The sequence below is a fragment of the Andrena cerasifolii genome, chromosome 8 (assembly GCF_050908995.1).
Source record: "Andrena cerasifolii isolate SP2316 chromosome 8, iyAndCera1_principal, whole genome shotgun sequence".
Lineage (NCBI taxonomy): Eukaryota > Metazoa > Arthropoda > Insecta > Hymenoptera > Andrenidae > Andrena > Andrena cerasifolii.
Window position 1 is genome coordinate 12,318,139 of NC_135125.1, and position 15,534 is coordinate 12,333,672.

Here is a 15,534-nt window from a genome sequence, read left to right on the forward strand (position 1 = left end):
CGTTCGTGAACGGCATCGTTTGATTAACTAAATTACACGACGGCGTATCGCCTGGTCCGTCGCGGCCACGCAAGTTTTCCCTTCTTAAAAACGGTCGACGAGCGACGACTAAAGAAAACTCTATACCTCGAGGTTACTCGACTTACGTACGGCGACGCACGTAATATATTTATGTATAATGTGTATATATGTATAACAGTGTTCAGCGATAAAAGTGCTCGTCTGTTCTCTACGTATATAAAGTAAACGGATACGTTAACAATCGCGTTGAAACGTTCGCTAAGAGCCGTACGCGTGTCCCCCCCCCCCCCCCCCATTATACGCGCGTGTATACTTCTCCTCTCCCCGTTACTTTCTGGCACAAAAGTTAGTATTAACGTACGGTAGATGTCTGTACAAAAATAAATAGCAGCATTTAAAAAGCGGTAATCTTGGCGAACGTTCGGTATACACGAGAAATTATTTACTTTCCCCCGGTGCTCTTTAAATATTCCGCTTCCAAGCACGCTCTCTCTTGGCTCCTCTACCTTGGCTTGTTTCTCCTCGAACCACGACCATCCGGTCTCCTACGGTTGCACATTTAACGGTTCGTTCAGTTTCATTGAAAACCCGCGTATGCATTTTCGTTTTATTATTCTAAGGTTCCCTATAAAAATGAAGCTTTCGTCGCCTGGCGGAGCCAACGGCCGTACGATCCCCGCGAGAGACGGGCCCTACCCTTTTCTTCAATAGTTGGACAGATTCGCGCAAGTAACTCGGGACGCGCCGCCCGCGAATCGTACGGCCGATGTTACCCTAAAGTCTTTCTATAAAAATAATAGAAAAAGCTTCGCTATGTGTCGCGTACGTCGGTGATGATTAACATCGTACAATTTCGGTCTCTCCACGCGAAGATCGCTCGCATCGTTCTGCCCTAGCTGGCTACGCGTGGAACACGGGGTCCCATCTTTCGGACCGTGCACGAGCCGAGTCTACTGCTCGGAAAGAAACGAACGGAAGAAGGATTGAATATTCGATTCTTGAACGATATCGAAGCTCTACGCTGCTACGCTAATTTTCCACGCTGGGACCGAGTTATATTAGATATCGTAAAAATGTCGCGACAGTTATCACGGTGCACGTAACGTGGGCGTTCGAAGAGCTACTTTTCGTGATTTCGCTGAGAATCCCTACGGACAGTACAGCTTTCCAGGCGTTGAAGTCTCCGTGAATTCAATGGCACTTGCACTGGTAAAGCTTACGCGGTATATGTATACGTTATGGTACAAGTACGTAATGCCTTTAAGACTTTGTACGTTGTTAGACTTCATACTGTTTAGAAATCATCTTTGGCTTCGAAGCGTCTTATACTCTCTTGTGTTTTACTGTTTCTTTCGCCCCAAAATATATATACATATGTATATATATATATATATATCTCTAGAAGCTCAATGAAAATATTATCCTTGCGAAGATATTGCACGCGATATTGATATACATATATATAACTCCATTTCGATATTCCACGTATAGATTTCCGAATTTCTTCTCTTCTTCGGTACGACCTGCATTGACATTCGCTAAATTGTCTTGGTCAGTCTATATATGCATATGTACACATAGATACTGTATCTTTAAGACTGTATGATATTTCGTAGATATTTCTCGTTTAAGACACAACAGTGCTCCGATCCACGGTACAGGGGAGAGTTGCTTTTTTTCTTTTAAATCGTTCAATGTTTCACGAGGGAATCGGGGAATCGAGAGTCCCTAAAGTCACGATCCAAAAATCATTCCTCGTCCGCGATGAATTTTCGCTGGTTCCTCGGACACAAAAGGAGTCGTTCTTTTTGTAGCGTCGATGTTCGCGAATCGATCGAGTTGACATTACGAGTACGGCTAATATTATTAGGGGCGATTAAATTAAAATGCGCTTAAATGTATATTGCACGCGTCTAAATGTCGCTAGGCTAATAAAGGAAAGGTTAGCAAGAGACCCTAATAGAAATGTCCCTACCTCCGCTAATATACTAGAACTGAACTCGTTAAAAGGTTGAGAGAGAACGAAATAACGACGGACAAAAGCAAAGTAGAAAATGTATCGAAGATTTAAAAAACACCCTTTTAACGGGCGTTGAAACTAGCCCTGTGTCACAACTATTCGAGACTAGACCTAGAATTGGCTATTACAATACTGTAACCCTATCATCTTTCATCTCGTGTACTCCTAACACAATATACAATCTATTAGAATATATTCGATATTAGTGAGTAACAACTGCTCTTCAAACTCTATTAACAATAAGAATATACATATATATATATATATATAACTCTTTCCTTCGCTCTTTTCATAGGCCAATGCGTATTAGTTATGCAGCTATAAAATAAAGTGCAAAATAGTCTTATCTTTTTCTCGCTTTACGCTTACGAACTTCGATACGGCGTCGTCTAATAAAACAGTCTTCTAGCTCAAGCATGCGTGTCTGTTTTGCTCAAGTATCAAGTTCGCGATATATCCTCTCGATGGGTATATATCAAAAGGGACTATTTTTTAGTCAAGTTAAAAGAAATGCCTGATTAAGTTGTGTATATAACAGACTAAGAAATGCATGGCGAATAATAAACGAAGGACACTTCGTTTAATATTCGCCAAGTCTCGTCCAGTTTCCCAAGCTGGATGATAGAAATACGTTTAATAATACACCGATTATTGCCAATCACAGTAAGAACAGTTACAAAGCACTTTGATACAGCCATACCCGTTTCTTCTAAAACGTTCGAGCCACTCGTCTTTTCACCTCGACGTCTTGCAACGAAGAGGAGAGAAACGTAGGCGCGCGCGTGTTCTTTCTGTCAATGGCAAGATTCATCGTTAGGCTGCCCTACGAGAAGCGACGAAGAACGCAGAAGGCTGTGTGAAAAAGGCACGAGATAGCGAACTAGCTAAACAGCCTCGTCAACAGTTTTCGAATATACCTTGTTATTTCGTCAAAGTAAAATGGTTAACCCGCTCGCGAGCTACTGCTCTCAGTTACTACGCAGAAGACCAGAAGCTCCAAGTATACCTCGATTGAAATGCACGTCTACGATCGCTGCAAGTGCTGCCTTTGCTCTATTAAATCTACCGTGATTAGAGGATATGTGACTGTGAACCTTGACAGAATTTTGAAAATGAAAAGAAAGAGTAAACGAGCGACACGATTCTGCCTTTCGACCGAAGCTGTACGCAGCGAATGGGAAAGGAATGGAGGCCACCTGATCCAGAAAATATTTTACCACTATCTCCGATGCAACACCTTTGCCAATCGGCTTGGAATCAGCACGTGCAGGGATCTTATCTCCGTGAAATGCACTCGCGTCTCCTACCTCCTGCTCTTTCATTTAAGACTCCCAGAAGGGCATTCGGCACATCTTGTCTATGTGCACAGGGCTCGAGGCCCTGGTGGCAGGCGCGGTTCTACTACGAGGTACAAAACTTCTCAATGGAATTTTGCTGAGTCCCTGATTATGATTCACGTCCAGCGTCGAGTATCGCCTAAGCGCTCGACCCAGACGCTCGCTAGGCGCGTAATCCACCACCTCTAAGCTATGGCATTTTAGATTAGGCTTCAGCTCCTTCGAGTCCATCGGCTTCAAGCTGAAATTCGCGGAGTGCCGTTTAGTCCTATCCAGCGTGCACTTGGTCTGCATGATCTTCGCCTTGTCTTTAGTCAGTATCACCGAGCTCCGTCTCATCTTCTCCTCCATCGACCTCTCCTGCTTCATGCTGAACCCGAACCTGGATCTCATCAGAGGGCCCATGTACATTGTCTCCTTGGCCAGCTGTTGGTCCTCGTCCATCACCCCCAAGTCGTCCTCGTAGTCTATCGAAGTCCTCACATTGTTCGCCTGATCGGCCCCGTTCGCTCTTCGCTGCATACTGTCTTCATACTCGATCGAGGAACTCCTCTTAGGCTTTGCTTTCTCGAAGCTGCCGGAGTGCCGCTTTGTCCTGTCCAGCGGGCACTTGGGCTGCATGATCTTCGGCTTGTCTTTGCTCAGTAACACCGAGCTCCGTCTCATCTTCTCCTCCATCGATCTCTCCTGATTAATACCGAACCTGAACCTGGACGTCATCAGGGGCCCCTCCTTCATCAGCCTTAAACCGTCCTCGCAATCTATCGACGTTCTAACGTTATTCGACTGATCGACGCCGTTGGTTCTGCGTTTCATACAGTCCTCGTACTCGATGGACGAGTTCCTCTTGGGCTTCCCTTTGTCGAAGGCCATGCCCGCGCTGCGAGAACGATCGAAGGCGAACGGCACCCGCCTCTTGGCGAGCATCGAGTGTAGGTGTGGTATCTTGGACACGCTCTGCGAGGAGAACTGCGCGGGTATCCGGATCCCAGCGTCCACGAGGAACTCGTCGTCGGACAGCATCACCGGGATCTCTGGCATAGAGCTACAAGGCCAACAAGAGTTATAGTGAGCCGCTTTGGTCAGAGCTCGAAGAACGGCCAGGTTCGGGCCACTGGCAAGCGTTCTCGCTGTGGCAGTGTCCTTGCTGGCGATGTTAGTGGAGAACTCGCGTGCATAGTCACGGATTAGTAGGGAATTCTGCTGAGACTTTCGCCTGTTCTCCCGTATGTTCGCCAAGACCACGGAGAATGGCACGGGCACGTTCGAGCGGCACTGTTGCGCCCTTTGCATTAAGTAATCAATGCACGGTCCGTTGTCGTAGCTAGGATGGGCCATGCTAATGTTCGAGTTGGTATGCCCTAGCCTTTCCCAAGGATGTGTTAGTTGAATTCTGTTAGATGTAAAGCGTGCACAAGAACTTCACATTAGACTCTTGCTGGAAATGTTAGAGTACACTACGGGAACAGTGGAATAGGACTCTACATCTCATCGAGCTCCCAAAATCATTGTAAGAAATTTGGAAAGCGCCAACTACTGGCCGATAGATGGGAGCCGAAATCGGCAGGGGTCTACCTCTTCTACGCCACGCGAAACGGAGAATTGCATGGAGTTTGGGAATAAAGACCGTTTATGTGCTCGAATTATCAGTTACAGTCCTAAAATCGTTATTACGACCGTCTGATTAAGAATCACTGTGCATGCATTTTTAGTAAGTTCCACGATTATATTTCTCTACTCATTCTACGTTTCTAATGCTCTTGAGTAATTATCCTAGTTAACTTAAAGGTTTGTATTCAAATTAAAGTTATCAAACCGAAGTTCACTTACCGCGTTTTTGATGTTTCACCAGTTTGGCGGGGAGATCCCATAACATCTGCAATATGAATCGCAAAAGGTAAGTGTTACGATAAAAAGACGAGTTCTCAATAATCTTTTAAAATGCCGTGGAGAATGCTTACCTTTCGATTGTGACTGTGGCCTGAGAAAATAAAACGTAGTGTATTAATTATGGGCACACATAACCGATAATTAAACACAAAAATTATAATCTTAGTAGAGACGTTACTTACGTGCTTTTTCCTGAAGTATCAGCAGCCCCTCGTCGCCATCCACCTGAAACAGCAGTATCTTAATGAGATTCCTTCCACATTTTAATTATGCTAATTCATTATAATTCCTGTATTAGCGTACCCTTTTTCATCGTAGCCCCTCCGCCTCGGGGTTTTCCACCCACCATTCCAAACAGCCTCTCCTCTTCATCTAACTTCCTAACATCCTCCGCATCCTGTTTCGAAAATTTACTTGATGCCTGTAACAAAATGTGTCGATTACAAGTGACTCCCTATTATCCGTAATTTACGTACGGTCGGCGTAACTTACAGGTTGACCGTCGTATCTGAGCTCTACCGCGTCTAATCTCTGTACAACAGTCGTTAATACGGCGATCACGTCTCTGTCCTTTTCGCTGTTCAATAAATGCCCGACAGTCGACTCTAAGATCGTTAATAACTCTTTATCCGTTGGCACCCATAACTGACTTTTCAGTTGGGGCAATAGGGACACTACTTTCATTCTAATATTGGCTACGGGATCTTTCGCCAGGTTCAGTAAAACCTTGAAAAAGTGTTGCTTGAAATAGACGGATGAAAAAATTTCCAGGGCCTCCATCATCATACGAACGAACATCATTCTCACGTAACAATCGGAATTCTTAGCCAACTGTGTATATATCTTGCCTCGAAGTTCCACTCGGTGCATAGGTTTCATAGTGTAACGCAAAAGAAAAAGGAATAGGGTTCCGGCAGCGAGACGTACAGGGATTGGCCTCTGAAATATAAAAACGAGGTGGAGTTCTGTACATTTCGAACATATTAATATCGTGTGCAATTGCTTTCTCGACTTACGGCGTTTAATATCCTGAAGAAAGCCATTGGCACAAAATGCGAGTATATAAAGTCGCTCGGAAAATATTTCGGTAATACTTCGAGCTGCGAGTGCATTAACGATGATAATCTCCAATTGTTTGTAGACGCTATTTCTGACTCGCATTTTAATAATGCTCTGCCTATTTCCATCAGGGTGGCATCCTGTATTTGACAAGCGGCATTATGTAAATAAAGTGAATGCATTGATGATAAAGGGGGGAAAGGTGTACCAACCACCCTATCTATCCCAATGGTTTGACTTTCGGCTAAACAATCGAGCGTTAATGCTATGTGAGGAACTAAACATTGCAGAACTTCTTCAGACTCGTCCTTTAACAATTTTATTAGGTCCGTGTTTATTCGTCCGCTCTTTGGACCTAGTAACTTGGCCACCTGCGCGGTAAATAAGGATTGTAAGTATAAAAGTACATAGTAGCTTATCGCGTTCTGTACGAAAGCCGGACTCTTACTTCGTGAAATCCACATGCTACGGTTCTCCTAACCAGGTAAAAGTCATCGCACGCTAACGCGGTAAACGTAAGAAGCAATGCGTCGGTATCATCGGAGGAATTCGATACAAATATAAACATTGCAGGCAGATTGAAAGCGCAATGCCTTCTGCATTCCACAGATTTCTCATCTTCAGCAGGACTACTACTCATCTAGAACAGTAGAATATGCCGAAACACGTTTAGTTCAGGGCTCGATGTGCTTTGCCTCGACTTCGTTTACATGTACTTACGAACGAAAGATGATGCGTGGAGTCTTTCTTTATCGAGAGGGTGCCCAATGTCGCAAGTTGTTGGAAATACTTCAGAAACCATGTTTTCTCCGTGGGTAATAAACATTCTAAAATATTCAAATGGATATCATGTTGTTGCAATGCACGAAAATAAGTCCCAAATTGTACGAAGAATCTTACTTTCCAAACCGAGCGCCATCTTTCCGTAGTCCTGGGCAATGATGCACACCACATTATTGTCGGTTTTTATCGCATTTTCGCATAATTTTTTAACGAGCGGCACTATGATATTCTTTATCGTATCTGTAAAGGATGTTCGCAACAAATCATATCTCGATTTCAAATGAATGGCGCGCATGAATTGATCGGAAATGTACGTCGCTACGAGAAACTTGGAATGCTTAATGAATAATGCACAGCTAGTCATCAAGCATACCTTCCTGAAGATGAGGTATCAAGTACACTATTGTCTGTACAGAGGTGCATCTTACATTGCTTTCTTCGTCGTTTGCTAATTCTACGAGAGATGGTAGCAAAGCAGGTTTTACAGACTCAGCACCAAGGCCTTCAGCGACAAAACGTAGCTGGAAGCAGATACTAGCTCGTACTTCGCTATTTACATCCTGACAGAGGGAGTGTACCGTTGGTAGAACTTCCTTCTGTATCCTGACAACAATTTTAACAGCCACACTTATTCCAAGATTTTATCCAGAAGTATACTAAACCCGGTACTTCATCCACGCTATAAAATCTCCGCAAACTTAACTCCTCGCTCGAGAATATTCTTAAAAGGCTGGCATCCCCCCCCACCAATGAAAGTTATCGGACATCGCCGTAAGGTGAAACATACTCACAGAGGAGAATCGAATCTTGTACAAATTTTCCCTAGTAACCTGCTGCACGTTATCCTGGAGTAGATAGGTTGCGACAATTGTCCTTTGCTTATAGTCAACGGAAGAATCTGTATGATTTTATTTCTATTATTGTCCAGTCGATAGCGCTATCTTATGTGACTTAAATAATAGTTAAGCTTTGCGGTAATCGAGTTTCGACAGAGTACTTGATGCTTAGTCTAGCATGAAATAACAGAAAACGAATGAACTTTGTTACCAAGCTACGACTCCGGCGTTATAAAGTTTACGCGCGTGCTGTGCAAACGGATACGTTTGCCCTTCTAAATTATAACATTTACTGAATATCAATTTTCTAAGATCGTCTATACAAACCTGCATTCTTATGAGTTCTACCGGCAGTAACTCTATCACATCCAGTAAGGTCTCCAGCCATGCATGACAGATAACTTTAAATGTATATATACATGTTAAATCGTGTAGAGTAACTCTGAATGCATGAAACTGTTTATATACGGGTTTAGCTAGCGATTCTAACGCCACGAGCAGAGAGAATTACTTTACCTGGATCACGACTTTCGATCGAACTTAATATACTTTGAAGGAATGTTTGACTGAAGATACTGTGGCTGACAAGCTTCTGCTCTAATATCGTTTTGAATGTAGTCGAAGCTGCGAGGTGGAACTCCGTGGAGGCGTTGGCCAGCGACTGCTGCATTTTTGGCACCACGCGGGACATACATGTTTGAGTGTCTGCGACTAGGAGGTTCGGTAAATTATGTATGACACTGAGCTTTTGGAGTTCGTCGCCTCTCCTGGAATAATTACACAGCGCCGAGTAGAGAGACATAGAAAATTAATTATCACATATAATATACGGTAACATCTGCGCGGTATACTTCGAAAAGCATTATCGAAGTTTATATTATTAACAAAGAGGAGTATTCCGAGAATCAGAACCCATGCCGGTTAACATCGTTTTTCTATGAATTCCATTACTCAGCCAAGCTAAGATTCCTAGCCCGAGGCGCCATATATAGTGCTATTCGGTTTACGGAAACTATCTCGCGACTCTGCCTTTATTTTCCCTAAATGCACGCAACCTCCAAGGACGCGAGTAATCTTTACATAACGCATCCTTTTGGGGCACGAGACAGTGCATCGGTGCAATGTTTACACGCGAGTGCAGAGTTACGTTATAATAAACCGCGTAGACCCGACAATAGGATTCATTATTGCAACTGCCGCAACGAAAGGCGGAAGGAAAGAAACAGCCGACAATGCTGTCAAATGAATTCGAATAACCTACACCTTGAAGTCATAAGAGATCTCTAAATATAGTTATCCCTGCGGCATTGCTTACGAGTTACTCGTACCGTGGAGTGTCATTTCTTACGAGTGGCTGTCTTTAAAGGACCTATAATTAGCGACGGTTGAACGACAGGACTGTGCACTCCTTGAACGACGCCTGGTTATATTTAGGAGCCGTGCATGGGTTCGCGCGAGAGGGGCAGAGCCGAGGGGAGGGGAAAGGAGGCCCGATCACGAATACGCACGCGATTTTCCGAGTGAGAACTGTTCGGCTACTCACGGGTCCAGTGAACACTCGTAGGGGCTTTTATCTTCGTCTTGTAACATTTTCGAGGCTCATCTTATTCAACGGTATCACTGGGCAGCAGTTACGGCGGCCGAGAGGTTCGGTTACGGTGCGTGGTTACGACGATGCACGCGTACGCACTCTCATCGTGCACTTGACGCAAGAAAAACAACACGACGGGACGCGGATGACAACTAAACTGGGCTCCGACTCCAAGGTATCGATTATGCCTGACTGGTGGTACGAGGCGGCGGGCGCGCACGAACACGGTCGGAAGCGGCCGAGCGCGACCCACGCTACGACGCCCCTCCAGCGGAGCACACGTAACACTGCGCCGCGCGACGCGCGTAATACAATGGGACGATGCGTCGATCGAGTGTCGATGTTGTGTAATCACTAATCAACGGACCGATGCAATCACTTTTCGAGTCTCACGCGACCATGCTGTATTGGTTCGGGGTGTGCCGTTTGCACATTTCTAAAAAAAAAAATACTGCTCGTAATCGCGATGATGATGTTAGTCCGTCCGTCGCGCAGCCTCCTCACCGATTTTCAAATTCGATCGAGATCGCGACGCCACTGTTCGATTTGAAACAGTGCAGTCAGGTGGTGGAATTTCCTTTTCCTAATTACTAGTATCATCGTTTATAGAATCTCAAGGTCGTCGATGGTTCCCTGACCTTGAACTCTCGGAAGATTTTTACGCATCCTTGAAAATCAAACGTTTCTTCAGCTTAAACTTGTTTGCTATTACAAAACAGTACGCACGAGTGCCAATTAGCGATTCGATAACAGTTAACGCGGCGTTGTAGAAAATTAATTGATCGCGCGACAGCCTTGATACGATGATCGCGTGAGGATTACGTAGTTCAATTCAAGGCTCCGCGCGGCGATTTGTTGGAGCAGTATGCGCGAAATTACTATTATTACGAGGCCTCGGGGATACACGCCGGTCCTGCGGAGACCGTGCAAACTACCGGATGTTCGTACCGGTTTTCGCTTTCAGCGAAAGCGAACTGCTCTATCGGAGTCGGTATCGATGCAGATGCTGGAAGCATGCTCTCTCCCCGCGTGCACCGTACTTATTCACTTACGTCAGAAGATGAATCGCTCTGTCAATGGGCCGCTTCTCCAAATTAACGTCAAGCGTGTGCTTTCTCAGTTGCTCCGCGGTCTAAGGACGTATTGTGTTATGAATCGATCGGTGAAAAGGGGAACGCGGTACTTGTAAGAAGGCGAGTGTCGGTGCACGTACTCTCAAATCGGGCATAGGCCTGTCTAATTGTAGGCTAGCGAATTCGTCGTAGTCCATGGTTGATCGGCGAACTATAACCCTGCCGATTCGAGAGAATTTGGCGAGAGAACGGGGGGAGCGCGTGTTCGGGATGTGTGCGAGCGGTAGCAAAAACACGATCTCAAAAATGCCCGCTGAAAATTCCGTGCGCGTGCACCGCTCGCGAGATGATCATACGTTGCAGGGCACGAGAAATGAATGCCGATAGAAGTGGTCTTGAAACACAGGCGACTCTGTATAAAATACGAAATATATTTAACTTTCATAGCATGTCGTATAATTTAGATAAGTATACATACCTTACGGGCGTTGCATAGGTGTATCGTGTTTATACGTTTAGCGGTATATATATATAATATATATATATATATAAAAAAAGATTACAGTTTACAATTAATATATACAGAGAACGAAAAGTTTGGATCTATTTAAAACGCTTCCGGTGTATCTTATCGCCTTAAGATAAATCGCCTTCGCATTCCGTATGCGAAGCACTCTACCATTTATATGTTCTAAAAGTTTAAAAAGAAGGAGAAATGAAAATGATAATTATAATTAACAGACAGAAAGAGAGAGAGAGAGAGAGATATAGACAGAGAACGAGTTATTAATTGTCATGTTTATTCCGCGCGGCCAACCAATTTCCGGTTAGAAATTAAGAGGGGAAGACGAAGTCGCTTATACACGGGGTGTAAAGGAAGTAATGGTCATGGATTTCCAGTATGGAATTTACGTACTTCTTAAAAGCTATTAAAAAGCTTCACTTTGGCCTTGAAATGGAAATGTTTCCTTTATTTCTGCGCACTCTACTCGATAGTAGAATCGAAGATTCAGTGGAAACTGATACCTCGTGACGTATCATTAGGATACAACCATTACTTTCCCTTTACGCTCTGTATGAAGCGGGAGGAATACCTGATAAAACGCGACAGGACACGGCGCGACGGTGTCTTGTTGATTCGAAACGAGTTCTGCTACGATCTCGAACTCGCGGGACATTTCGACGGCTACGTGGACGTATTTAAAGATGATCGCGAGAGACGGCGACGAATGGGGAAAGGGATATCTCCTCTCTCGGTGCGGCTGCAATAAAATTTGCATTTTATTAGCGGGGGATTCGTTCCGCGGATATTATCGATACGTCTCTAGACTCTACAACATTCGGGCAGCATTCGCTCCAACATCCACGAACACCCACCATTCTCTCCTCTTCTTATTTGTCCTCTCAGCACGACGCGCACCTCACACGCAATTCCACACAAAATTTTTACAACTGTTCCTCGCCTATGAAAAGAACCACGAATAATATCATTTTCTCGACGTAAGTCTTGTCCGCTACAGTCTATATGTACTTAACAGTAATAACATCTCTATAATGAACGTCTAATTAGAAAAGAGAAATACCTATGACTTAAGGCTCGTGGAAGCACCCTGAATCACTGTGTAACAGTCAAGCCTACCGCTAAGAATCGCTAAGAGGCGCTGAGGATCGCCAAGGATCGCCGACAATCCGCAGCGCGCATTGACTTTTATCGTTGACCGTCTTCAACATCCATATCATCCGCCTATATTCATTCCTCGAGGGCGATGTAAAATTTTACATACATAATATCGTACATTGGCTACCGTCTCTGGGATATCGTGCGTTCCAGTTTGGACTAGTTTCAGTCGTGGCGAGATCACATCTACACGAGCCAACGTGCGTCCGTGGTCTCGGGGCCCGCGACTTTCGGGACTCTTTGCTTCGGCCGAGGTGTACGGAGGTGGGCTGGTCAAACGTAGCTTTCGTCATCGACGACGGACCTTCCGTATCCTAAGTGTCTCGCGGTCACCGAGGCACGCGGCTGAGGGGGTGGGCGATAGGGAGGCGGCGGCGGGAGAGACCTTGACCTTCCGGCTACCTTGTGCCTGTCCTCCAGGTTCATGTGCACCGGCGGAAGATGCCTCAGCCTAGGTGGCAACGGTGGCGGTGTATCTGGCCACGTGCTCTCCTCCTCCTCGTCCTCGTCGCCGTACAGATCGATCGCCTCCGCCTGCTTGAACGAGTACAGATCGTTCCTCTCCCTCGAGCCGTACATCTCCCCCGTTCTGTCCCTGTTCCCATAGATACTGCTCTCAGATTCGTATCTGCCTGCGCGCGTCGTCTCTTTGTTCACGTAGATCTCGCTCTTCACCTTCTTGAATTCGTACAGATCGCTGCCCGAATGGTAGCTACCGTTCTGCGAGACCGGCGAGTCTCGGTTCACGTACACCTCCGACTTGACCTTCTTGAACTCGCAGAACCTCTCCTTCTTGAACTCGTATCGGTCGCTGGACGACAAGGACGCGTCGCCGGACAGGTCCTGCTCCGAATTGTGAATCGAGACACGCTCCGTGCAGATGTCCTGCTGCGAGGCCCTCTCGTACTCGGACCTGAGCTCGCGCGATATGTCCAGCTGCGAGCTCCTGTAAATGTCCTTGCAGTTCTCCACGTTCTCCTTCATCGAGTCCTGCCTCAGGTATTCCCTAGCGTAGATGTCTTTCTCGTCGAACCTCTCTTTGCGCAGCTGATCATGCTCCTCCAGCTTGGTCCGCGGCGTCCTCTTCAGCTGCGCCCTCAGCCAGTCTTGCCGCTGGAAGTTCGGATTCGGATTCGGGTAACCGGCGTTCCCCTTCTCGTCCCTGAAGCCACCGTGCTCCGCGCTGCTCGAGTGATGATTGCCCGCGGTGTAGCCGTTCATTCTCTCCTCCCATCCCCTGTAGACGCGGATGTACGACTTGCTGGTGGGCTTGTCCTCTTTGACCAGGGCCTTGTCGAAGCTCGACGACGAGGCGTTCACCGCGGAATCCTCGGAGCCCACCGGTGATTCTGGAATGAACAGCTGACAGTCCGACAGGGTCAGGCCGGAGTCTCTGGACAGAGACATGTGGTCCTTGCGCGGTGGTTCCGTCAGGTCCAGGCTGTCCAGGGAAAGCCCACCTGCTGCAACCACAGACATTCCTCAGTGGACCAAGCAAAACGACATCTGACGGAGCGTCGGCCGGTGAGATAGCGCTAAGTTACTCACAGTGAAGGCTATCGGTGCTCTCCTCGGCCCCGCTGTCGCTGCGCTCTTCCCCGAGCAGCTGCGTCACGCCTTCGCCGAATAAAACCTCGCAGTGACGGATCAGCATCTCCGTCAGCGTGGGGATCGCCCTGCTCTGGTTCACCGACGGATTCGGCGACCAGAGCAAGCTGGGCCCGCAGCACACGCCGAGATTACTGGCGCACATCAGGTTGTGCTTCGACCTGCGCGCCACGTGGTACAGCACGCATATAAGATGCGACAGCAGAGTGTAATTCGCTTTAGGCAATCTATCTAAAATACTGAAAAAAAAAGAACACCATCGTTCGTTAGCTACCGTGATAATGATACATGCACGCGGAGTGCTCGACGCGAGAACAGAGTGAATGCTTACTTCTTAACGATTTGAATAGGATTTGGCGTGTCCAAGCTATCCATCCACAGAGGGAAGAGGTGAGAGGTGAGCAGAGGGTCCGGCAGCGATCGAAGAAAGTCCTTGAGCAGAGCTGCTACAGCTATGATCGGCGCATCCTCCAGGCAACTGGGATCGCTGGTCGACTCGATCTGATCTCTAAGCTCCCGGACGATCCTGACGTTCGCCGATTTCCTGAAAATCCCCTGCGTGAACGGGCCCTTGGCGAACAGCTGCTGCAGCATCACCAGCACGGGTTTCGGCAGCCCGTTCTCGTCTAGCCTGGACAGGTTGACGCCGAACAGGCTCGGGTTCAGCGAGAGGGACCGCCTCAGCAGCCCAGTGATCTTCGATTTGTTTTTCTTCACCGGGGACTTGGGCACGGGCCTGAGGATGAAGTGGCACGTGTCGTGGCCGCTTTTGTTGCAGTGCTCCAGGTCGAAGCCCTCCTCCGCGGACAGGGTGTGCCGTAGGTTCGACAGCTTCACGGCGAACGGCCTCTCGTGGCCTATCAGAGGGTACGGCGACTCGTCCGCGGACGTCCTGGCCCACAGTTGAAACTGCCCCTGAAGGTCCAACAGCCGCGTGGCCAGATTCACGCAGGCTGCTGCCGTCATCTCGGATCCCACCATTATGGTTTTACACTGTAATCATTAGAACGCGGATGTAGCTCGCGAACGACGCTTCTTCCTGGGGATATCTTCAGAAACAATCGATTTCACCGATGAAACCTGTGGTCACTCTATAAATTCGACAAACGGTGCTGGAGCTAACAGAGAATGTTAGTTACGACGAAGATGTACGTGCAAGAGTAAAGGCACTTGGTGTCTCTTCGATAGCCAGGTGTATTTAAAGTATTTAAACGCAACTCTGGCCGATATAATGAACGTCGTCGCGCGGAGGGAACACGAGCGTCAATAAAGCCCGCGAGATAGAAGGGGTCTCTCTTTAGCGGGAAGCGACGATCCACTCGACGTTGACGTCAATGATATAAAAGGGGCATGCATCTCGACGAAGAATGCCTCCAGGAAGGTCGAGTGATCGAACCCTCCCCCTTGCTCCTCGCGCGAAGAATGGACCGCGAAGGCGTGACCGCGTGTATCTCAGCTTCAGAGGGGGGTGGCGGATGGGTGCACTTACGTATTCCGTGTTCGTGTCACTGTCGTGATACACGACTTGAATGTTCGTGTCCGGCGGCTCCTTCATACTCTCCTCTCGTACCAGCTCGGTCAGACGTCCCCACCAGAGATCCCTGGCTGCAGCAGTCCTGGAAGAAAGAAGCGAACGCT

The 15,534-nt window shown here is 47.0% G+C and overlaps 2 protein-coding genes across 9 annotated transcripts in view; both read right to left on the bottom strand.

Annotated features, from left to right (window-relative positions):
• Positions 1 to 84: 84 nt before the first annotated feature.
• Positions 85 to 9,828, bottom strand: LOC143372377 (serine/threonine-protein phosphatase 4 regulatory subunit 4). 4 transcript variants are annotated; one of them, XM_076818525.1, is made up of 16 exons: positions 9,490 to 9,827; positions 8,463 to 8,713; positions 8,274 to 8,347; positions 7,902 to 8,008; positions 7,484 to 7,713; positions 7,228 to 7,350; positions 7,048 to 7,154; positions 6,776 to 6,967; positions 6,540 to 6,698; positions 6,285 to 6,467; positions 5,761 to 6,207; positions 5,572 to 5,689; positions 5,451 to 5,493; positions 5,340 to 5,359; positions 5,209 to 5,254; positions 85 to 4,771 (listed from the first exon to the last, which is right to left on the bottom strand). In XM_076818525.1, the coding sequence occupies exons 1-16, from the start codon at positions 9,534 to 9,536 to the stop codon at positions 3,364 to 3,366; spliced, it is 3,555 nt and encodes a 1,184-aa protein (XP_076674640.1). In that variant the 5' UTR covers positions 9,537 to 9,827; the 3' UTR covers positions 85 to 3,363. The 4 variants fall into 4 exon arrangements, with proteins under 4 accessions (XP_076674640.1, XP_076674642.1, XP_076674641.1 ...); XM_076818527.1 differs by having other exon boundaries at positions 85 to 4,423; positions 9,490 to 9,822; XM_076818526.1 differs by lacking the exon at positions 9,490 to 9,827 and adding an exon at positions 9,275 to 9,405.
• Positions 9,829 to 11,021: 1,193 nt separating this feature from the next.
• The window catches only part of LOC143372376 (uncharacterized), a 159,309-nt gene continuing 154,796 nt past the window's right edge, over positions 11,022 to 15,534 (bottom strand). For 4 of the 5 annotated variants that reach the window (XM_076818520.1, XM_076818522.1, XM_076818523.1 and 1 more), the window contains 4 exons: positions 15,386 to 15,512; positions 14,228 to 14,889; positions 13,837 to 14,135; positions 11,022 to 13,751 (listed from right to left, as the gene is read on the bottom strand). In XM_076818520.1, coding sequence (XP_076674635.1) covers positions 12,562 to 13,751; positions 13,837 to 14,135; positions 14,228 to 14,889; positions 15,386 to 15,512 — 2,278 coding nt within the window. In that variant the 3' untranslated portion in view covers positions 11,022 to 12,561. The remainder of the gene's footprint in view (positions 13,752 to 13,836; positions 14,136 to 14,227; positions 14,890 to 15,385; positions 15,513 to 15,534) is intronic. The other variant, XM_076818521.1, reaches the window with a different exon arrangement.